This window comes from Pavona decussata, unplaced genomic scaffold (genome assembly GCF_977016875.1).
Source record: "Pavona decussata unplaced genomic scaffold, jaPavDecu1.1 SCAFFOLD_51, whole genome shotgun sequence".
In the NCBI taxonomy this organism is placed as follows: domain Eukaryota; kingdom Metazoa; phylum Cnidaria; class Anthozoa; order Scleractinia; family Agariciidae; genus Pavona; species Pavona decussata.
Window position 1 is genome coordinate 1949688 of NW_028145473.1, and position 24313 is coordinate 1974000.

Consider the following 24313-nt stretch of genomic DNA (forward strand, 5'->3'; position numbering starts at 1 on the left):
CCGACTGCCTTGGTCTATTTTGGGCTTGTTACAACCCGCAAAAGCAAACCATGATATCATCTCAAACGTTACTTATAGAAACAACAACTGGTGCGACTCAACACGGCTCGTGGACAGTGGAAACTTTTAGCCTACCGATAATTTGGAAAACGAGTCTGGCGTGGACAAAACCTATGAAAACTTGTAGACAAGCAAACTACCAAATCCCCCTCCCCCTCCCCCTGACTCAATGTTGTCTTTTGGGTCACGAACAGTTTCCTGGCAAGCATCACTTCCCACATCAACATTGCATAAGGGGGAGAGGGGGAGGGAGAAGTAACTGTGGTAGAATTATGAAGGGAGAAACAGTAAGTGAGTGTTTTTTTGGCTGTCTGTGTTCGGTTCTCATTGCATAGGGGGAGGGGGTGGGAGGGAGAAGTAAGCAAGTGGTTTTTGTTCTGTTCATGTTTGGTTTTCTCAAGGAGTTTTGTCCACGATTCTAAAACCGCGAAATGTTTTCCAAACCAGGGAGAGCCAAAATTCAGACCATCCGTGCAAAATCAAAAGTCAACATAAGTCGGTTATGCTCCCAGACCTTCATATCACCTATTCCCTACGGGGTTGACCAAATGAATATATGAATACAATAGTCAATAATTTATCAGCTATTCCCTACGGGGTTGACCAAATGAATATATGAATACAATAGTCAATAAAATTATTATCTCTGAAAAATGCATGGTTACCCCCAATTTTCTTTTGAGATACCAAGAGCATTTGCTAAGTTCTGCTTTCTCCGTATAGTTTTAAACCGCGCAAAAATATCCCGGTATTAGTGGGCACCACCCATAGGAAACCCAAGTATCTCACGATGCGCAGAACGTATGCGCAGTAACAATAGTAGGCACCGTCCTTAACCCTTTGACTCCTGTCGTGTTGCCATGGTTTTTGCATAAATTACCTTTTTCCTAGAGCGCTTTTACTTGATAAACTGCGCAGTAGATAAATAAATATTCTTGGCTTCCAAAATTAACTGCATATTAAACTGGAATGATGAAACAAATGTTTTCCGACGTAACATAATATGGTTACCGATTAATCATTTGCCGAAAAGCACACTTGAACGCAAAAATTGCTAAAATTCACGGCATGTTGATGAAAACCTTTGGCCTATCAAATTTCAACCCGCTTATGCAAATTGCCCTTGATTACGCATCTGTTGCTTCCCAAACGAATATATGAATTGACAAAGACTCAAAAATCAACAAAAAGCTTTTCCAACAAAACTTTTTATTGAAATAAACAATATATTTGCTATTAGAGGCAAAAAACTTTCAGTTTTTTTGCGTGTGTGCAAACATGCATGTAAAATTTGAAGACGCTCGGTGTTTGTACAAGGCGATCACTCGCAGTAAATTCTGGCACGTTTGCGATGAAAATTACAGAAGTTACGGAATTATGGTTCAAATCATCACTTAAACTTTTTGTAAAAAGCAAATCCACATCGGAAAACATCATTTACCGTGTTGTCACCATTGTCCTGGTCTTATAAACTCCGTTTGAAGCCCGCGGTTCAGTTTTAACTTTTGAGGCATATTTCGGTAGCGGCGTGGAAATATAAGAGATCACAACGCGAAACGGCTTTTCGCTGTTTTTTAACGCCTCCAAGTTCTCTTTTTTGAAGGTAGATTATTGTTCATGGTTATTCCTTTCCATTGTGAGCTTAAAAAAGATGTACTTGCTTTAAAAGATGAAAAAAACATGTCTTGAAACTTCAGGACCGATTCACGCGCGGCACCATTTTGTAATTTTGCTCAGCTCCATGCGGTAGGTTTAGAAGGATCCTTTCCCCTACCCCCTAAAATGCCTTAAAATATGCGCAATAGACAGATTCTGATTGGTTTATCATTCTACTAGCTATTGTGACCTTTTCAGGAAGAAAAAAACTCCAGGACGGGAGGGAGAACGTATCGAGTTTCACGCGTGGAACATGCGCGAGGGATGGCCGGTTTTGGCCGGTGTAGGAGTCAATGGGTTAAGTAGCTTACTTGGTATCCTCAATGCTAAGTGATATTTCTCCTCCTTCTTGTTGGTGTTGTGGTACATCATTACCTAATGAAATGACACAAGGAAATGTACATGTATTTTAATCAAATGTCTGACCATTCAATATCCCTTCTATTTCTTAATTTAGATGTTTGTCACGAACACAATTCCACCACAAATTATTTAAATTCAGAAAACAAAAGTCAAAATAGATGTTTGATAACAAGAAATTTTTGTTATTCCCTGTTGCATTTGTTGAATTATCAACCAAGGTTTTCTTAATTAGCCTTGCAAAGAAATATTGAGAATCTGAAACAGCATTGTGCAAAGTACTCAGAGATTGCTGAATGTTTGTCATTTCATCTATGAGTTGATTCGCCTACAGTTACATGTCTGTTCGTCACTAACACATGCAAAGTGGATTTGTCAACACAGACAACATAATTGGTAATAAACAATGGCAATGTTTTTTTTGCTAGGTCATTTTATAGCATTTGACTGTTTTAACTTAGCTATGTTTCTTGGAGAGTCGTTGCTTGAATGACACTGACAATCACCAATAGAGACAGTCTACCAATGAACAGAAAAAGGAAATGAAGTCCCATTTTCCCACAGACAATAAACATGATAAAAAGCCTGGAAGTAAGCTTACATGAATATACAGTAATGATGTATCGTGCAAGGGCGATGAGTACAGTGTCAATAATATTATGGCATTGATAAAAAATCTTCAAGTCAAGTGTGAGTTGCAGCGAAAATCTTGCCTATTTGTTGAAAATTAACATGCTTAGGCCAATCTGTATGCATTATCTCACAGCTGTGCATGCAATGTTAAATTTAAACAAAGCTACGATGTGAAAACTACAAATTGAATTTTTCATTTAACAAGTCCCAATTACATGTAGCCGTGCATAGTGTAATTTCAAGCTCATGCATATAATTTGAGTGACTACAGTAAGCTTAACCATACCGTTGCTACGATCTTCTCGTGCCGATTCTTCCACAGCATACTCATACAGATCATCGTACTCTTCTCTTTTCACTTTTTTCTTCTCCACTCTATCCACTTCTTCTTCTGTTGTACGACTCCGTTTCTCTCTGCTTCTATCTTCCTTCCGTCTTTTCTCCTTATCAGAATCCCTATCACGGTCCTTTTCCCTGTGTTTTCGGTCCTTTTCCCTTCTCCTCTCTCGATCTCTGTCTTTATCCTTCTCCTTGTGCTTTTTAGAGGAGCCCATTGTTATCTGACACACGCAACAGCAGAAAATTAGAAGATATTCCAACGCCGTCGCTACGTCCTCAGAACTCGGCCGCCATGATGATACTCGATGGCCAAGTGACCTGGCCTTCACGCTTGCCTGTCGCATGGGAGCCTGGCCTTTTCCAGAGGCCTCGAACCATTCCCACTCGGGGCAAGTTGTCTGCAAAAGCCCAAGTAACTTCCGTAGGTGTGAACTTCACATGTTCAATTCAATTGAATAACTCATACACAGTTTCAAATAATCTAAGAGCAAGTCTGATTTCACGGTCAGGGAAGTATATTTTTCTAATGCTTCGAAAGGCACGGTCTTTCCCAAGCCTATAATTCCAACGTACCGACAGGTGCATTTTTCATTTACCCTTAACTCATAGCGTGCGAAAACCGTAAAAACGCACCGGTAAAGTTAAAAAAAAAAAAAAACTTCAAACCTAGCCTACACAACGCTGGTAGTACGTTGACAAATTTCGCCAAAATTGTGGGTTTCTATGAGCAGGAGCGTAGCTAGAACGATTTGTGGCAAGGGGGTAAAATTTCAGCGCCAAAGGTGCGATCCGCTAGGGTGTCTGGGGGCATTACCCAACCCAGAAAATTTTGGAAATAAGATGATCGGAAATTCTATTTCCGGCCTTTTCCGTGATAGTTTTCTTTTTCAAACATTTAACAGTAAAGTGCCTACCTTTGGTTCTATGATAAGTTCTGCGCATCTCAAGATAGTCGGGTTTCCTATCTCGGGCCGGCGATGCCTCTAATAAAAGAATGCTTTTGCGCGACTTAGAACAATGCCGAGAAAGCAGAACTTAGCAAGTGCTCTTAGCCGTATACAAGTGAAGAAAACTGGAGGTAACCATGCATTATTTAACAGGATAATAAAGCTTCAATTTGGAATAAAACGCCAGACATTGCTTTCAATTTTACCGCTTTTTAGTTAGAATATTTTTTGCTCAATTATCTCCAATGATACCCCGCTACCCCCAATTTTCTTTCTCGATTTCAGTAGCCCATACTAAGATCTGCTATTCCCGCATGGTCGTAAACTGCTAAAAACTGTACTTCTAAAATAAGAGGCGCCTTCAGCATGAATCAGTTCCATGTGCAGTCATACATACATGTTATTTAATGACCGGGGGGGGTCCGTTTTGGGAAAATTATGCCGGTCAAAGGCCGTACTCAATACAGAATGCACAGTTTTTCCAATACGGAGCGAACTAGGCCGGTGAATAACTTTTTTATTTTTTCTGCAAGAAAACAAGGCCCAGGTTCCTGGACAAGGTCTAAAAATTCCTTCCTATGCCAGAACCAATCAGATTCCATGATTTACAAATTCCGCCCGCCCACGCATAAAGAAAAATAATAAAAAGGTTGTTATCAGATTTTTAAAGGCAAAGAGACAAAAGCCTGTCCTTAACATTTGCAAAATCAGTGGCGACCTTACCAATATCAGCCTCCTTTAAGGGGCACTAGTACTGTCATGCTATTTTGCAGTATACTTGTAAAAAACCGCTCAAATATTTCATAAAAAACCTTTTAGAGTCTAACATAAAATTGCTCTTAGAGCACCGGTAGGCAAATATCAGTTAGTGATTTGTCTAAGGCAGAACAAACAGTAATCAGGTTTTAGTGATTTCTCTGACACACAAAGGAAGAACTTGAAAAAATTGGCCAATTTGTTCAAGTTGTAATCCATTTCCATCCTAGCCATAATTTATGCAACCAAACATAATCAATACTAGTTTCTGTGCATTTGTAAGGTTATTGTTAACAAAACTGGACTATTATGTAAACGATTCCATTCATTCAAATACGTTTTTTGAACATTCAAAGTAGCACTACAAATAGGTGACACTGCCCCTTCAATTAGTTTATGAAGAACTGCGAAAGAACAAATATGATTTTTGCACCCGCTAAGTAGTCAACTCATGACCTGTGCGTCGTTTCGCACGGTACAATTTGATACTTGTTTAGTAACCAGGATTGAAAAACAGGATATCTCTTTGTTTGGCCTGCAGTGTCCCCTGAGCGATATAATTTCGTTTGTTGGGATATCTGCCGCATCAATCTATAGGCTGGTAATTCGGTCGAAGACACACATTGTCAGATTTGCATTTCCAGTGGCCTGTTTTAGCCTACCAAAGCAGCAAAAGCGTTTGAAACTAGTGTTATTTTTAGATTCCACAGTTTATAAGCTTGACAATGAAAGTTTAATTTTCGATGGTTTTAAAAAACACCGCGCCTGCGTTGTTGCGTGGCTCAAGTATTTTCATTGAATTTCCTTCCCTTCTTTTTTTCCCTCAGTGTCACGAAAAGTACGATCCAGCGACACGAATCGGATGTTAATTAATGGCTTCTCTTTAAAATTTTTAGAGCTAGTTCTCTGGCTAATTCATCAATGTCTTCGGCCGCAGCAATCAAAACTCAGGGGTCAAATCAACAACAGATAATATCACGCAATACCCCCATAGGCTATCCCCCTTAAGAAAAAAAATATTGGCGAAAGGTTTTGAACAGGAAATTTGCTCATTTTTGCTGAACCATAAAGTGCGCAACAGCAGAAGAACTTTCTGACCGGACCTCTTCTTGATAACGAAACACACTGTTACCGGACGTTTTAATTATTTTCACATTAAATCCTTTCGTGTTTAAATAAAGGATAAGTACGTTTAGGCTGTTTTTCTTTTGGGGGGAGGGGAGTGGGTTCCATTTTTTTCACATTTTTTCAACAGCGTTCGCCTCTCTTCGATCGTTGGGATGGAGAATACGGGCCTTCTGATTGCTCTATTGATCTTCTGGCTAGAATCTATGCATATCCTGGGCTTTACGTTGGGTTTTTCCTTGATCAGATCACCTGGGATGTTTGATTGCACAGCGTCGGTTACGTGACTGGTCCGTAGTCTTGAATTGTGTTAACTGACCCTATCAAGCTTGGCCACTAGAATGCGGAATCAGATTTCCCAGTTTCCCGCAGCTCCGCGATAGGTCTCTCTCATTACTCTCAAGGGAGTTGTCTGCGTTTCTTCGAACAAGAGCGGCTGATTCCTCTTTGTGATGGCTTGACGTTTTCCCCTTCATAAGGTAAGAGAACAGCAGCGTTGTCGATAATTGTTAGCTTTAGCAAGTACATTTATGGTACGAAGATGTAAGCTTAAATCAAAATGGTGCTACAACTCGCGACTCGCATAATTTAGTGTCTGTAATCAAAGTTATTTAATTTTGCAGCAGTATAGTCGCACTCTTGTCTACCTGAGCAACCAAATCACGACGGTTTGATCATAAATGATGTTAGAGTACAATGTATTTTAAGGCTTTACGTGATTTTGACGCTTGAAGAGGAACACTTCTGGTTTACGTTGTCAAACTTAGGCCTGTTTTCCAGACGCCACTCCACTCATGTGCCGAACATTTAAGTTCGACTCTGGAGTGACATAGGAGTGACGACTGATTCAGACGGTGTACATGTACTTTCCACCGCACCTAATTCGCCAAACCTTGCAGAAAAGAAGTAAAAAATTTTCACCGAGACGGAAAGTCAGGAATTCTGTACAAACATGTGGCTGATCTGATTTAGTTTAATATCGCTAAATAACAATACAATAAGAGAAACTAAACTTTATCGGTGATTCTCAATGACTTTTCCCGATAGTTTTAGCTTTAAATTCTACATTTCGATTCAGGATGAAAACAGCAAGTAAAAGAGATTTATGCCAAAGCAATTTTCTCTAAATAAATCTCAAAGCCTATCGAATTTAAAAGCCAAAAGAAGAGTCTCAAGGGAATCAAGCGACAGTCACGCTTGTACTTCATGGTTAAAATCTTGTACGTGACTTGTGACGGTATGGAGCTTTAATTTGAGGCAATCACAAGCACCAGTAAACAATGAGTAATTTATCCATCAGGTTCGGCACATGAGAGGAGCGGCGTCTGAATCAGCTGCCGCTCCAGTGTCGCATAATGAGGCAGACCCTGTCGATTTCAACGATGTTTGACGCACCAAATTAAAACTGCCGTACCAAACTGATTCAGACGCCGCTCTTTTGTTCGGCACATGAGTGGAGTGGCGTCTGGATCAGGCCTTAATCCGCGTAGCGAGTCCATTTTCAAGTCATGCTCAGTGAAGCTCAAATAATTATTTGTTGGCAATATGAGAAATTGCTTACGGCTAATCCACTTATTTTTCACTGAATTTTAACAAGAGGAAATTATGTCATGAGGACCGATCCGCAGGGGCGCCATTTTTATATACGCTTCGGTTTTGCATAAATTATATTTTGTCAAATGAAGCGTTTACCAGAAAACAATCTTGAAAAACTAACAATAATTGTTAATTGAAAAGCGCGGGAAAAGCGCTCATAGGAGCAATTTCAGAATATCCGGCCCTCTTATAAAAGCACAAATAACATGCTCCAGCACTCCCGCAGTTGTTGAAATTTTTTTGTCAATGAACAATTAAGACCAGAGGCATATTAAAAATGAAGCCCCTGAGTGCAAGCCAGCATCCCCAGAGATTGTGCAATAATTAATTATTGGTGGGACGATGACCTTTGCTAGTGCAAGCGGTATTGGGCTTCAACCGGCCTTTGAGAATTTAAATGCATTATAAAACTTTGTATGGGGATTGCAATATTCTCGATTGCAATAATTAGCGGGAGGGCCAGGGGATTGAGAAATGGGAAAGGGATAATAAAAGATGGGGGCTTAGCCCCCTACCCTTATGCAAAATTAAATATGAATCCACCTGCATACCCAAAATAAATAAGACACAAGCTCCCCCCCCCCCCCCCCCTCCAACCCCTCATGAGGTCTTAGCTGACTACTTCCTTATTTAGTTACAGGGCCTTGTGCTGTTTCAATAGTTAATTTATCCAAAGAATTCTTGAACGGGCACTGCAGCTTGTTCATCAAAACAAGGGATGGCGCAGTGGTGAGAGCACTCGCCTCCCACCAAAGTGGCCCGGGTTTGATCCCCGGTGTTGAAGCTCTATGTGGGTATTGAGTTTGTTGTTGGTTCTTGATCACATGATGACCCTGCTAGGATAATTTATCTCCAGGTACTCCTACACAAAAACCAATGCTCCCAAATTCCAATCAGACCTGGAAACAATGGATGAAAGAGCCACTCTGTGAAATTGGCCACTGAAACTCTTATTTATTAAATTTACTATTTTGTTTCATTAAATAATAATTATGATCATAATAAAGAATAAAAATTAATAATCTCTTTATTAACATATTCCAAGCAAATTGCTATTTACAAGTTAAAAGTAGAAAAAAAAACAATAGCAATAATAATAATAATAATAATAATAATTATAATAATAATAATAAATAATAATAATAACAACAACAATAATAATAATAATAATAATAATAATAATAAAAATAATAATTATTATAAAAATAAAAATTGAGATAGTTAAAACGTTTCTCTGGTTAAAATATGTAAACGTAAACAAAATAAAATGTTTTTAAACATTGGGCCAAATCTTCAGCCGATCATCAGGGGAAAGTGACAACAATTACAAATAGCGCAAATATATAAAAGAGAAAATAAGGGTGTTGTGTAGGCTTGTCACTCTTTGTTTACGCATATTTCAAAAAGTTAACAACTCACCAACAAACCAAGGTACCGTATGCACTGGGTTGACAAAATTTGTTTGGCTCTGCCAAAAATCTCAACAAATTTTTTCTCCACCAAATGTTGAATTTGGTAAACGCATACGATCTTGAAAACACCAAAATATTTGTCAACCATAAAGTATCAATCTCGTTGAAATCGAACACCTTCTTTTAGGTTCTCATAGTCTTGGCTTACAGTACCGCGATTTCGTTTTGATCAGCAGCGATCCTTGTACTCGGGCAGTTTGAATAAAGTTCAGATCCACGACTGGAACAAAGATCTGCGAGTAGTTGTATGGAGTCCCATTCAACATCTCTAAGTAAGAATAGTGGTTGTTAAAGTCTCCGCCGCTCTCCATGTTCATAGCTCAATTGCTGCACACAAATGGAATATTTTTGCGGGCTTCTGCCTGAATAGACTCTCTGAAAGCAAAATCAAATTTACTTGATTGACATTTTCATTCATATTAACGCCCGCAAATTGTAAAATCTGACAGTTTTAATGCTTGACAAAAATTTGTCCAGCTCTGAGGCAGGACGACAGCGCCATTGAAATTTGGTACAACTTGACAAATTTTGGTAAAAATAAAAACACCTGCGCACTTGTAGAACGGAACTGATGACAAATATTTTTGTAAAATAAACAAAAATTTGCCTCGTCGCCTTAACCAAGTGGAAATCCCACTATCCAAACCATTGCTATAACTCGTTCATTGCGCATACGCGCATTCACTAGTTAAAAAGGTAAGCAATTAAATTTATAAAAAAAATCGCCGCTAATTTGAACCCAGGATAACAGTACACATGAAACAGTTTTCTATTATAATTCGGCCAGTTTAAATTATAACTTCTTTCTCCTTGTGAAAGAATATTGTGACATTACATAACGTCATATGTTGCCCCACGAGACAGCCACATGCTTATTTCCACAATTTACGAAGTCAGACACAAATTATGAGTGAATTGACATTACTTGGTCCAATTTTGTAAAAATTGGCTCAGTAGTTCCCCATTTTTGTGGTTTCAGCTTTTACAAAGCTGGAACCTACATTGCCATCGTGTAGTGTAAGGTTACCCAGTACCTTCAGAGGTGTCTTCAGAGGTGTCTCGCGTCCAAGCGATGTAGCGCGTCCGGTTTAAACTGTAGATACCTAAACCCTTATATCAAATTAAAGCTTATAGAGCTGGCTATCCAACTAAACCTAGAATTTTGAAATAAAATGAATTGCCGAATTTTTAGCGCTGTTTACTCGAATAAATTTTTTTCACTTGGAGGAGTCACTTCAAAGAGGTAAAACTCAAAAGGAATTTGTTCGTTTGCCTTCAAATTTGGACAGTAGCTAGTTTAACATATAAACAACAAAAACGTGTCTGCGAATTTTTTCTTTCGAAATATTTTTTCTCCAAGAGCGATTTTTGTACGATTACTCCACATTTTTTTCATCCTATTTCGAAAATGCTCTATAACTTTTCACTGCGATTGAATATGGCAAAACGCAGACACGTTTTTTTAGCGCTTTGGGTCCGACTTGTAGCTTTAAAAAGGTGATTCGGACGCTTGCAATTAGAGGTCGTGAAAAATTCAACAATTCATTTTATTTCAAAATTCTTGGTATATTTTGATAGCCAACTCTATAAGCTTTAATTTGATATACGGGTTTAGGTATCTACAGTTTAAACAGGACGCGCTACATCGCTTAAACGCGAGACACCTCTGAAGGTCCCGGGTAACCGTAAGTAAGTAAGTCCATTTTCCGTAAAGGTTCGGAATACCGAAGGTTCACCCGACAAGTGGACGAGATCTCAGTCGGCTTTATTCGTACCGAAGATTCAAAATGGCTGCCGCGTCTCTCATGCGTGAATTTTCAAGGTGGCAGTTTGTGGTTCTTGGAAGGGAAACACAGGTTTTCAATACTGTAAATCAAAAGCACAACTTCTAAGGAACATTCGGCTGCTTAAAAAGAGGAAACCAGTGAGTTCATAGCGAAGAAATTCCTGTTCGAGATTGTGTCAAGGCGAAACATGTGCGATCGCAAGCAAGATCTGCAAATCATCACATGAGCTGTAGATGTTCTCGGAAATCTTTGTATGCTACTGGGAATCCACCTAACAAAATACTACAGGTTTGAATGTGAATCTTACCCTGCTTTATGTTAAATTGATCGATTTGACATATTTCAAATAGCTTTGGCGAAATTTTCGTAAAACGTATCCAAAACGTACTCAGTTTAATAGAGTCTAGTGACTCGCAGTTCGCTTGGATCGGTCGCCTACGTAACTTCACTCGAGGCGAAAATTGAACGAATTTGCTTTTCAGGCGTGAACCCAGGTCTGTCTGAATAAATTTTTCAATTAAGAAACTTATTGTCTGTTTATTTGTGTGTCTTGATTCACGGAATTTCTTCACCATGCAATCTTATGTAAACCCAGGTAAACCATGGGAGAGCCAAACCATATCTATTACTGTCCCTGTGTATAAAAGTGTAAACAAACCGAAATCGTCCACCGCATACCAAATTCGCCGATATGACAACACGAACAAATTACGCTGCACAATTTTGGCATTGACTAGAGCTGTTCATTTATCCTTCTGAATTTTATACAAAGTTGCTTTTTTACTGCAATATTCTAGCTACAAAAATAAAGCAGTAGCCACATGCAGTCATAGACTGCCTTTCATTTACAATGATTTTGTGTTCTTTGCACTGCTAACGAGAACGAGACAGAATTAATAATAGAATTCTCGAGCAATATATCGATTATTTGCTTTTAAAAGTTTCTTTTGGATTTTGGACAGTTTCTCCGAGTTTTCAAACAACTGAAAATAGTGATCGCTGAATCAGTGTTTGTTTGGCTGTCGTGGTCGAGCGACTTGTACAGCCACAGGAAGACCACCCTCTGTTTGTGTGGTGTAAATGCTGTTTGGTACTTGAGACTTTATATTCACCCGACACGATCGGTTGAAATTTTAGTGGAGATATTTAAGGCGCCTTTTACCATTATGTTGAAATAAAGTTTCAAGGAAATGTTGAATAAGTCACGCATGGTGTTTTTTTGCCATTCGGAGCCATAGAAATCTTTCTTTGGCAAGTTTATTGTTACCGGCCGAAGGGGCCGAAGGCTGGTACTAGAGAGAAGGACAACAAGGCAGGCAAGTCGTCTACAAATTTGCAACCCCACTAACATAACATACACCTACCGAAGTAACACCCCAGCTTTGCAACTTTTTCATAAATGCAAGTCACATAAAAGTAGACATAAAACCCCAGAGTAACAATTGAAGAGATTCCCTGTCATTTTCTTACAACGACTTTTTTCAGGGTCACTCAAACACAGGCAATAACTAAATTCATTATGGTAGCTGAAACCACATGCACTCCTTCGAGTGCCTATTTTCTACATATTTTATCATTGCGATGATGTCATTTCAATGACATTTTTGTGATGTCACTTTCAGACTGAAGATCGCAAAATGAACTTTGCTAACAAGCATTTTCGTTATCAGCACGTCAAATTACTTTAGAAAACTCCTGTTACCTGCAACTTTTACTAAGAAATGCTCCTTGATTCATATGAGAATGACTTCATCCAAACATCGACTATAGCCTATTAAGCAAATGAAGCCTTTATTGCTTATGTTCTGGTGTTCTTTCAGTCATTTCGTCTCGCCAATGTAACACTTTGGTACCCATTCGCTATTAGTGCAGAGGTTACATGTTTCATCGCTTTACATGACTGGGTCAGGTGCGTGTCAAATGCCATATATATTTTTGCGTATTTGTAATTCCATGCACTGATGAAGGCTGAAGTTTTGGCCAAAACTTTGGGTTTTTAAAAATATGTGATTTTGTATTAGCCAGAGAAACGTTTTAACTAGGTGTATCATGAATCCACCTGGTTACAGATCTGTTTTTAAAAATAATAATAGTATTTGTTGAATGCTTTCTATATAAAAATGTTGGAATGCACTCACGATTAAAAGCAAACTTAGTAAAACGTAAAAATGTCAACTTGAGTTGCGCAGTTCTAGAGGAAGAGCATTCCAGACCTTTAATGGAGCAGCACGTGGAAATGCTCCCGCTCACCAAGTGATTTTTAGATGAACCGCAAGATTGACTTAGATAGATACCATTGTTGTTTTTATTAGAATTAATTGGCCTTCTTTGTTATTTAAATTTTCCATGCCTATAACTTAATTAATATGTTTTATACATCAAGTTAAAGTTGCAGAAAACAAACTACTGAAGCAGAGGTTAAAGTTTGTTTTAATTTGTATTATTATGTAATTAACAGTTAGACTATAGTAGCATTACCCCCCACCTTGGATAGTCAGTACAAGCTGATACATCTTGGCCTCCCTGTGACGTCATGCTAGTCACGTGACCTCTTGGCCATGTGCTTGCTTTGTTTTAATAAAGCATGGAGTTGTTGTTTTAGTTATGACTGTTGGTCGTCTATTTCTCACTCGTTTGCGCTCCTAGAATAGCCTAACGTTACATGGTGTCAGACGTGGTAGTCGTCGTGTTGTAGAAAGCCGCTGTAGAGTGAATTCAAGCTTTCAAAGACTCAATTGAGTGAAGATTGTACTTCAAAGCGCCGCCATTTTGAATCCACGGACACGCCGGACGAAGCAGATGCTCCTCCCGTTATTAGCCCGCCGCAATCAAGGTTTATTGCCAATGTATCACTTCCCCAGAAATTCGACACTTAAGGAAACCTGGCTTTCAATTGGAAAAAGTGGATACAGGTTTGGAAAGCGTATGAAATTGTCACTGGCTTGGACAAACAACCTTCAACGCTTCGTGTCGCCACGTTTATCACGTGTATCGGTCCAGATGCGCTGGAAATACACACTGGTTTGCCGTTCTCGTCGGACGCTGACAAGGAAAACATGGATAAAGTGCTCGAGTTGTGGCAGAACTACTGCATAGGACGAACGAATGTGATTTATGAAAGATACAAGTTCAATAATCGTTCACAACAAGCAGATGAGTCGATTGATGCATACACAAAAGCGCTTCGCACACTTGCCGAAACCTGCAAATTTGGTTTGATAAAAGATGATTTAATCCGAGATCGTTTAGTCTGTGGTATCAGGGACAATGTTCAGAGGAAAAAGCTTCTCCAGGAACCGAAATTAACTCTGGAAAAATGCGTTGATAGCTGCCGAGCAGCCGAAGCGACTAAATTGGAAGTCCAAGATATGTCAAGTCAGGGCAATATGGTCGACGACTGTAAATTTTGTGGCAAGTCTCACGAAAGAAATAGAGAAAAGTGTCCTGCTTATGGTCAAATCTGCAAGAAGTGCAAGAAAGAGAATCACGTACCGAGCAAGTGTCATCTTCATGGAAAGAAGAGTGTCTCTAAGGAGAAGAAGCCAAAGGCTACGAAACCTAGCTCCAAGAAAAGCAATTGGAAGAAAGTAAACGCTCTTGAGGCCGTCACTTCGTCAGCGGAAGAACTTTTGGCCATAGACCTCTCCACAGAAGATGTTAATGTGAATACCGCTGAAGTGGTTGATGTTAGTGATTTCCCAAGTAAGATTTATGCAGCTATGGAAATACAAGGAAAGACCGTAAAAATGGAGATTGACTCTGGTGCATCATGCAATGTACTCCCAAAGGAATATCTTCCAGAAGGAGCAGAGGTTCAGAAGAAAAACAAGCTGTTGATAGCCTACAACAAGGAACGAATTTCAGCACTTGGAACAGCAAGAATCAGCATGAGCAATCCTAAGACTAGAAAGAAATACAACGCTGAGTTTGTTGTAGTGGATGGCAGTTATACACCATTACTAGGAGCTCGCGCTGCACAGCAGATGGGTTTCATTGTAGTCCAACATCACAATATCCAGCTCTTGAGCAACAATGAAGTCTTCACTGCCTCACCGAGTAGTTCTCTTACTAAGGAGCAAGTGTTACCCAACTTTGGAGACATCTTCAAGGGACTTGGAAAAATGGACGGAAAGTTACACTTAGAAGTAAATGAATCTGTCCCACCAGTTATAATAGGGAGTTTAAGCAAATCGCTGGCGCTGCTACGGCTATCGTGGTTAAGGAGGTCTGGGGAGAGTACTTCGCCGTAGCCCGCCAAAATTCAACTTTAAGGAACGCGAAATACAAATAGTACGGCTGAGAAGTTTTTAAGACTCATAAGCGTCTTCGAGACTGTTTTCGTACGTCTAAATGACTTCGTTCAAAGAAGCAAGGGATTTCGTTTTACTTTGTTATGATCAAGGGATTCTTAACGACGAAGAACTCCTGATTTTGTACGAACAGTACCAGAGTCCAAACTTAGACCTGCCGTACAGTTCATATCCACTCTTCAACCTTGATGATATGGAAGATGATGAATGCCTAGGGGAATTTCGAGTGAAGAAGAGAGATATACCTGCACTCGCAGAAGCACTTCAAATCCTAGATTGGATTAGCTGTAATCAGCGAAGCAAAGCCGAGGGCACAGAAGCCCTTTGTATGCTACTAAAACGCTTTGCTTACCCTTGCCGGTACAGTGACATGGTACCACGGTTCGGTCGTCCTGTCCCTGTTTTGAGCATGGTAACAAACGAGGTGCTTGATTACATCTGTACAGCCCATAGTCATCGAATTATCGATTGGAATCCCGCAGTTTTGAACCCACCAGCATTGCAAACCTATGCCCAAGTTATCTCCCAAAGAGGGTCCCCATTGCAGAACTGTTTTGGTTTTATTGACGGAACAGTTAGGCCTATCGCGAGGCCAGATAATAATCAGAGAATTGTCTACAACGGTCATAAAAGAGTGCATGCTTTAAAATTCCGGTCCCTAGCTCTGCCAAATGGGATTATTGGAAACCTGTATGGCCCTGTTGGTAAGTACTTCTGTTCTTGAAGTTTCCCTTACCTGTAAAAGGTGGAAGTCAGTGGCAGATCCAGGTGCTCAAGAATGGGGGGTGGGTCTAAGAAGGGTGGAGCCTTCCCATAGACCACCACTAAGAGTGGTCAAAATTGTAAGTCTAAAGAAAAGTATTGCTTTCACTTGAGCATTGATGTTACCTGAATAATGCAGGGTATAGGATGCATGGTAGGGATTGACAGTAGTTTGTCTGAAATATTGGAATCTGTTTTTTTTTAAATTTTTTTTAACAGCTTTATTGGCTACTCCACTTACAGTATATAACATAAATAATCAAAAAAAGAAGCGAGACCCAAAAAGGGCAGGTGCAACGGGACGACCATGCGAGGCACCGCCCCTGGATTGACCTTAATTGATACCGACATTGTCTGCAGATAATGAACATATTTTTTAATTTTTCCTAGAAGGAAGAAGGCATGATGCTGGAATGCTTCGGGATTCTCAGCTTCTACAGAGTTTACAGATGTTTGCTTTCAATCTCCATGGGCAGCCAATGTGCATTTATGGCGACCCCGCCTATCCCCTGAGGGTTCATTTGCAGGCGCCATTTCGCAATGGAGTGTTAACTCCTCAAATGCAGGCATACAATTCAGCAATGAGTGAAGTTCGGTCCTCAGTGGAGTGGTTGTTTGGGGCATCATCAATCATTTCAAGTTTTTGGACTTCAAAAAAAATCTGAAGATTGGATTAAGCAGTGTGGGGAAAATGTATGTGGTGTGTGCACTTCTTAGGAATGCACTCACATGCCTCTATGGCAACCAAACATCAGAGTTTTTTGAGCTTGACCCACCCAGTTTGGAAGATTACTTTGCCTAAAAAAGTGTAAAAATTTAGCATTTATTGCATTCAAGTTAAGAGTTTCTAGAGCTGAGTCTCAGTAATGGTGAGGCTTTTTCCCAAATGAGAAATGGAACATAAGCTCAACTGTCAATTGTACATGTATGTTCACAACCAAAGACCTTTTTTATGATAAGGCACAAACATTAAGATACTGTAAGAAGAATTAATATAATAACATTTTAACATTTAATCTTTGAGTAAAACTTTGATGAACTGTCAAATTCTTCCAACTAGTGTCATTTCACATTTATTTTTTTGAGGGGTTTCAGTATGTTTCTGGTCCAAAATTTTATTTGATAGTTTTATTTTTATTTTCCTTCTTTTTTAAGTCAAGGAAAATAGAAAAACCAAACTGGTTTAAAAATTTTAAACCAAAAAACAAATTTAAATCACAGCATATGCCTGTCTACTTCTAATTATGAACTGAACTTTGGGTTGAAAGCATTCAATAAGTACAACAGCCCAAGTTAACACAAAAAGACCTGCAAAGGGTAACATCAACAATACAAAAAGGCAAAGATCTTGAACCATGTTATAAGATTTCTTTGGTAGCAATCTTTCGATAAGGGCCATCATGGCTGCTGTCTGTTGTCGTTGCTGCTGCATCATGGCTAAAATCTGTCCCTGTCTGGCAGCTTCTTGTTGTTGGTGTTGTTTCATTAAGGCAAGTTCTTCCGTTCGAAACTCATTTTCCTTCTCTGCTTTTTCCTTCAAAAAATTGCACTGCACCATTTCCGCTCCGCCTGCGTTTTGTCTGCCTTACTTCATCACCCTCAGCTTCGGACCTCTTCTTTGTCTCTCCAAATCGCTCCATGGCCTCTTTTCGCATTTTCTCTGCAGTTTATTTGTCTACCTAAATCTTCTTTAAGGTTCCCTCGGAATCTCTGGTTTTCTCTGCCAACTTTTCCCGCTCTATTATTTCATCAATTAAGGTTTCAAGTTCAGTTAAATCATCCACTGCGATTCCACTAGCTGATTCTTCCTTTTTCTTTTTTTCCAAGTACCTCTTTTGAAGCCGTTCCATCCTTTCTCGTACACCTCTTTGTGTGACTTTAAATTTCACGTCTTGATTCTTATTCAAGGCTTCAGCTATTTCAGACCACTTTTTACCTTTTTCATTACTTCCTTTCTTATACTTGTAAGGTTCTTCTAGCAGTACCTCCCGGCATAACAAAGTATCATGCATTTCTGTCCACTCCATAGGCCTGGATAGGAAATCACAAATCTTATTCAACACACAGTTCAACTACATGTAAATTTGGTGTGGCTCAATATAATTGCATAAGAGAAGTTATATTCTGGGCTGCTTTTTGTTTCTAACCACCACCGAATTACATATAATCAAGAAGAATTTCATTTGAGAAAGATCCTTGAATTATTTTATATACAAAAGGTACAGTTAAATACATCCAAGTAGAGGAATCAAAATGTAACACCATATGGTAAATTTAACTTGAAAAAGTGAAAATGAGGTGTAAATTTCATATATTTTAACTATAAAAACATGGAGACTCGCTCCCAATAAACATGTAAGCCTATTTATATTCATTACAAAAGTCCACCAACACATATAAAACGCATGCAAAATCCAAAATTGGCCTGTCCACATTAAAATTAAAATTCAAAATAGATGTTAATTGAATGCGTTTCTTTAACACTTGTCTGACAAGCTGTTAATAGATTCCAACGTCTGGAAAAAATGTAAGCGTTCCCGTGAATGAGTGAATTAGATTACGTGTGGTAAAAATGCCAATTTGGAGCCTCTATACACCAAATCAAAGTTTCTACACGGTCCCGGCCTTCATAACTCTGGTCATTCCTCGGCTTCAGTTATTTGAATTTCAAGTAGTCTTTGAACTTTGAAAAGGAAAACTTTGTACTTACGCATTTCTCCTGCCGTTCGCTACGTTCGCCATGTGCTCACTGCTTTGATCCTTCGACAAACCGGCCAGGATGCAAAAATAAGTCAGATTCACTCGGTAAGGAGCAGGGAGCTTGATAAATATTCACGATAAACTATTTCTAAGGATTTTTAAATGTATTTCATTCGCTAAAATTGCTCAAGAGTCTGTGTAAAGCGGAGAAAGAAGCGACATAAGTCCACGTACCACAGACTACGCCAAAACCTTCCAACTGGCGTAGAAGGATTTCCTGCTACGGTTGGATGCGAACGACTGACATGCGCAATGACTCGAAAGTGGATTATTTTACTTCCGGTAGCCGTAGTGAGGCTCGCCGTAGCGTTTTGCTTAAACTCCCTAATGCCTCCTCGCAGAGTACCTGTCGCGTTGAAAGGAAAGTTCAAAGAAGAAATTGACCGTCTTGTCAGTGTTGGTGTCTTAGAGAAAGTAGAAGAGCCAACTAAGTGGGTGTCCAGTGCAGTGGTCACAGCAAAAGCGAATGGGAAAGTCAGAGTTTGCATCGACTCCAGACCCCTGAATGAGGCACTCAGTCGAAGCCACTATCCTTTGCCTGTCATTGATGACATTCTTCCTGAACTTTGGAAAGCACGAGTCTTTTCCAAAGCAGATCTGAAAGATGGCTTTCTCCAGATCGAATTAGATGATCAGTCGAGCCGCCTAACTACATTTCAGACACCATGGGGCAGACATCGGTGGTTAAGGATGCCGTATGGAATTAGCCCAGCACCTGAATACTTTCAGCAAAAGCTAGATCAAAACCTGCAAGGAGTACCTGGAGTCTACAGAATAGCAGACGATTTGCTGATTACAGGTCAAGGTGACACCAAGGAAGAAGCAGACAAGGATCATGATGCAAACCTTGTACGCCTACTACAAAGATGCAGAGACAGGAACATCAAATTAAACAAAGCCAAGTTCGACTTCAAATGCAGCCAAGTACCATTCATTGGACATCTGTTAAGCAATGAAGGAGTCAAACCCGACCCCAAGAAGATTGAGGCCATTGTGAAAATGGAAGCCCCTGCTGATGTCCAGGGTGTACAGCGTCTCATTGGCATGGTTAAGTATCTTTCGAAGTTTCTCATTAACCTGTCAGCATTATGTGAGCCTCTCCGCAAACTAACACACAAGGACGTTGAGTGGCAGTGGACACAGGAACAAGAGGATGCCTTCCAGTCTCTAAAAACTGCTGTTACACAAGCCCCAGTCCTTAAGTATTTCAGTCCATAAGCTCAAACTGAAAGACAAGGTGATGCATCTCAAAATGGCCTTCGATTTGTTTTAATGCAAGGGGGTCAGCCGGTTACATATGCAAGTCGTGCACTCACCCCAGCGGAGCAGAGATATTCTCAGATCGAGAAGGAGTTTCTGGCTCAAGTCTTCGGGGTAGAACACAATCATCATTACATGTTTGGGAGACGAGTGATTTTGTGGACCGACCACAAACCTCTGGTATCAATTTACAAGAAGCCCCTTGTGTCAGCATCAAAGCGCTCCAGCAGTATGATGTTGACTTGAAGTACAAACCTGGTTCTAAGATGTACTTGGCTAATACCTTATCAAGAGCTTCTTTAAAGAACATCACTCAGTCTAAAGTACAGGAGGAAACGGAGTCCATTCATGCAGCTGATTTTCAATCTATCTCAGAGCCTCAGCTAACAGAAATTCAAGCAGAAACAGCTCAAGATGACACTCTCCAACAGTTGAAGAAGACCATCATCAGTGGATGGCCAGAAACGAAGAAGGAAGTCCCTGTGTCTCTCCACCCGTACTTCCTAGTTAGAGGTGAGTTATCAGCACAAGATGGTCTAATCTTCAAAGGACAGCGTTGTGTCATCCCCTTGAGTCTACGTGCAAGAATTAAAGAGAAGTTGCATGGAGCTCACACTGGAATTCAGAGTTGCCTTCGCAGGGCTAGAGAAACTGTGTATTGGCCAGGAATGAACTCAGAACTAACTGATTACATTTCAAAGTGCGATATCTGCTCTTGTTATCAGTCAAGCCAACCAAAAGATCCTCTCATCTGTCATGAAATTGCTGATCGCCCTTGGCAGAAGATTGGAGTAGATGTTTTTACACTAGATGATACCGACTATCTCTGTGTGGTTGACTACTACTCAAGTTACTTTGAAGTGGACAGACTAGAGAGCAAGACTGCAGCAAACATAGCCAAGAAACTCCGCAAGCAGTTTTCAGTCCATGGAATTCCAAATCAGCTAATCAGTGACAACATGCCATTCAACTCTCAGGAATTCAAAGACTTTGCAGCCAGGTACGAGTTTGAAGTCATCGCAAGTTCGCCTGGCTATCCCCAGAGCAATGGCAAAGTCGAAAACACCATCAAGACGGCGAAAAACATCATGAAGAAAGCCAAGCAAGCCAAGCAAGCCGGCACAGATGTTTACTTGTCCCTGTTGGATTGGAGAAATACTCCTACTGAAGGAATGTCAAGTTCTCCCGCCCAAAGGATGTTCGGTCACAGAACAAGAACACTGCTTCCCACCAGCAGTTCTTTGCTAAAGCCAAAGGTCCATGACGATGTGAAGGGGAAACTGATCAAGCAGAAGTCCAAACAAACCAAGCACTACAACCGGACCAGCAAAGAACTTCCACTCTTACAGTCAGGAGAGATTGTACGAGTCGCCCCTAAACAAGGTGACAGAGGACGGAAGTGGTTCAAAGCGCGGGTTGAAGAACAAGTTGACATTCGGTCGTACGAAGTCCGGACTGAAGATGGCAAACTGTACAGAATCGTCGACATCTTCGCCAGTCCAAGGAACCATTCGGTCAGTCGGCTGAAACCAGACCTGTCGTGCAACGCCAACACAACCAGACGGGCACATCACCCACAACAGCTGAACCAACCACACCTAAAGCCACAGGTCAACCAGCCCAAAACACCCCTGTTGATCCGCCCAAGCAAGCAGAGCTGGTGACAGTGTCCCCAAGCCAGGAGCCACCTCCCACAACAAAGCCAACCACAGTTGTGACAAGGAGTGGACGAGTCTCAAGGGCAGCACAGTACTTACAGGACTTTGTTTCAGTCAGATAAGGACTTTAGAATACTACCCTTGACCAAGTTGTTTATTATTATCACACAAAGTTAAAGTTGAAGTAAAGAGACCGTTATTTGTTATTTCAGTAAATTCTTTATTACAGAGTTCAGAGACACTGACATTATTTGTTTCAGTCCGTTATAACAACCTCAATTGCGAGTACTGCGTTTAGTGTACAACTTTCTTATTTTTTTCGGAAAGAGGAATGGTGTGACGTCATGCTAGTCACGTGACCTCTTGGCCATGTGCTTGCTTTGTTTTAATAAAGCATGGAGTTGTTGTTTTAGTCATGACTGTTGGTCGTCTATTTCTCACTCGTTTGCGCTCCTAGAATAGCGTAACGTTACACCCCCCACTCTATCACTATAAGTTGTTCCCCTCCCTCCCATTTCTCAACCTCTCCCTCTTCCCCTCCTGCAAATTATTGCACTTTAATTTATTAAAGTTCGGAATCATCAACATTTTATTCCCCATACAAAGTGTTTTAACGCATTTTTATAAATTCTCGCAGCCGCCTGTAACCCAGTACCGCCGCACTCAAAGGTCATCGTCCCATCAGTAATTAAATTGTTATTACATACTCTCTAGAGTACAAATCATAATAACTTCATTGACGTGATTGGCAAAGTTTTCAAAAATTCAAAACCACGTAATCAATGTAACTATAAAATAATTTCTTTCCACATTATTCTTACTATCTATTTGGAGATCCCACTATTCCAACGGAGTATAAAATTATATGATAACACTATTCTATTTTTTGGGTTCTGATGGCTTGATATATACCTAAGACACAATTGTGGTGAATTTTTGAAGCCACAAATGGAATTTTGGTGAGGTTCTGAGGCATCTGTGTCTTTCCGATTTTTTAATTTGAGGTGACTGAAACTTGGCAACTTTATTCTCTTTCTGTAACTACTAATGGAGTGACTGCAAAATTTCGGCCCACTAAAAGGTTGGATATATGCACCTACCTGGGCATTCGTTTGTGATGTTCCTTCCTAATTCACATTTTACCTTTAAGAATGAGAGAGGAACAGTACACTTTTTAGGCTACATGATTATTTGCTTTTGCGGTTAGGTGACAGGTGTAGACAAGAATGCATAGCGACCATGTACACCATGTAGCCACTGTTTTAAGGTGGCTGGAATTCCAGCGCTTAATATACTTTTAAGGATCTATACTATACGTACCACTCTCCTGATACAACTTACAATAACAGGGAAAAACAAATACATAATCATTGGTGAACAAGATATGGTTGTTTGCATAAGACCGTTAAACAAAGTCCTAACACAACCCATTCTTTTTTAATGGCTGTGCGCCGGAGAACTTGTTCACCAATGATTAGGCAACTATCTCATACCATCATTGTTGTTCATACTGAAAAAGAGTGGTAGCATTGATCCATCAAAGTATAAGTGCTGAAAAGTGGTTGAAACTAGTGCCAGCCATCTGTGACAAGGTGACTGTTTTAAATAAAATAAAAGTAAAGTAAAGTAAAATACAAACAAGCAAACAAACAAACCAATAAATGGGAATTTCAGTGGAATCCACAGAGTGGCCCTTCTCTCCACTGTTTCCAGGTCGAATTGAAATGTTGGTTTTTGTGAAGGGAGGAAAACCAGAGTACCCAGAGAAAAACCCTCGGAGCAGGGACGAGAACCAACAACAAACTCAACCCACATGACGCCGGCATTGACAATTGAACCCGGGCCGCATTGATGGGAAGCGAGTGCTCTCACCACTGCACCTAGCTAGCTCCCCCTGTATCTTTGTAGCCTGACATAACCACATTAGGTACTTCTTTATAGAGATCTCTTCTAGCCACTGTTTTTGAGAAGGGTTTTGGAGTGGCCGGGTATTCTGCAGTGTTTTATGATGCATCTGTTCTTTCCCTTTACCTTCTCTGTTTTTGTCAGACGTGTTTCTGGTGAAATAGTGAAAAAAGTAAAAGTTACAGTTTCACCTCAGTGAATTCGCCATTTTGAAAAACATCTGGGAATTTTCAGGAGATTGGGTGTTATTGCTCAGCAATAAAAAAACTTTGATATCAATGTACAGCGTGGTCCCGAATCATTATTAATAGTGAAAAAATTAACTTGGACTCGTATTAAGTAGAAATGTAGAAATGCTGAGAAATAGAGATGAGATTGGAAGTTTTTAGACAGTTTAACATCATGGCTTTGAGAGTTCAATGGATCATTAAAATGTGGTCGTCGAATGGGCAACCATCTTCTGCGATTCGTAGTCAAAATAAATTTCTGTTTGTTTTTTAGTGACTGGACGACTGTAAATTGCAGACCATGTATTATACATATGTACATATAGTTTAAATCATGCTTAATTAAGAATCTATTCCCCTCTACAAAGTACCATAAATATAAGCAGCAGCACCATTATCATGATTCTGATAGATTTAACTTTGGGCAAAAGGGGGGGGGGGGGGGGAAGGGTAAAAAGGTGTGGCTTTCATATAACATTTCTTATGGTTAATTAAATAATACCCTTCTAATCAATAATTATACATTTATGTTGTATCTATTTTCTGTGAGAAATAAATTGTCAGGTCAAAGCTTTTGGTGGATTTGAATTCAGAGTTGATAAAAAAGTAAGTTCCTTGTCTTTTAAGTTAGTGACCTGATGGTACAGTTCATTTGTATTGGAGTTGTTATAAGGTAAGGTAAGGTAAGCTAAGCTAAGCT

The 24313-nt window shown here is 39.9% G+C and overlaps 3 protein-coding genes and 2 pseudogenes across 8 annotated transcripts in view; 3 read left to right on the top strand and 2 right to left on the bottom strand.

Moving 5' to 3' along the window:
- Positions 1-3346, bottom strand: part of LOC146481035 (U4/U6.U5 tri-snRNP-associated protein 1-like) — a 36337-nt gene extending 32991 nt beyond the window's left edge. For both annotated transcript variants that reach the window (XM_085108742.1, XM_085108741.1), the window contains exons 1-2: positions 2996-3346; positions 2028-2091 (exon numbers count right to left, since the gene is read on the bottom strand). In XM_085108742.1, coding sequence (XP_084964868.1) covers positions 2028-2091; positions 2996-3263 — 332 coding nt within the window. In that variant the 5' untranslated portion in view covers positions 3264-3346. The remainder of the gene's footprint in view (positions 1-2027; positions 2092-2995) is intronic.
- A 2477-nt stretch (positions 3347-5823) lies between these two features.
- LOC146481036 (uncharacterized) overlaps positions 5824-24313 on the top strand; it is a 175559-nt gene continuing 157069 nt past the window's right edge. For 2 of the 3 annotated variants that reach the window (XR_014864522.1, XM_085108740.1), the window contains exon 1: positions 5824-6355. The gene's annotated coding sequence lies outside the window, so the exon portion shown is untranslated. The remainder of the gene's footprint in view (positions 6356-24313) is intronic. The other variant, XR_014864521.1, reaches the window with a different exon arrangement.
- On the top strand, positions 13257-14981 carry LOC146481037 (uncharacterized). Its single transcript, XM_085108754.1, has 2 exons — positions 13257-13341; positions 14108-14981. Exon 2 carries the CDS (start codon positions 14118-14120, stop codon positions 14979-14981), a length of 864 nt encoding a protein of 287 aa, XP_084964880.1. The 5' UTR covers positions 13257-13341; positions 14108-14117.
- On the top strand, positions 15082-16662 carry LOC146481038 (uncharacterized; annotated as a pseudogene). The gene is made up of 2 exons (XR_014864523.1): positions 15082-15745; positions 16194-16662. The product of XR_014864523.1 is annotated as an uncharacterized LOC146481038 (transcript).
- Positions 17032-18653, bottom strand: LOC146481039 (uncharacterized; annotated as a pseudogene). The gene is made up of 2 exons (XR_014864524.1): positions 18514-18653; positions 17032-17834 (listed from the first exon to the last, which is right to left on the bottom strand). The product of XR_014864524.1 is annotated as an uncharacterized LOC146481039 (transcript).

Excerpts from the sequence above, each read along its gene's own strand:
- LOC146481037 (XM_085108754.1), top strand. The coding sequence starts at position 14,118 with ATGGTCGACGACTGTAAATTTTGTGGCAAGTCTCACGAAAGAAATAGA.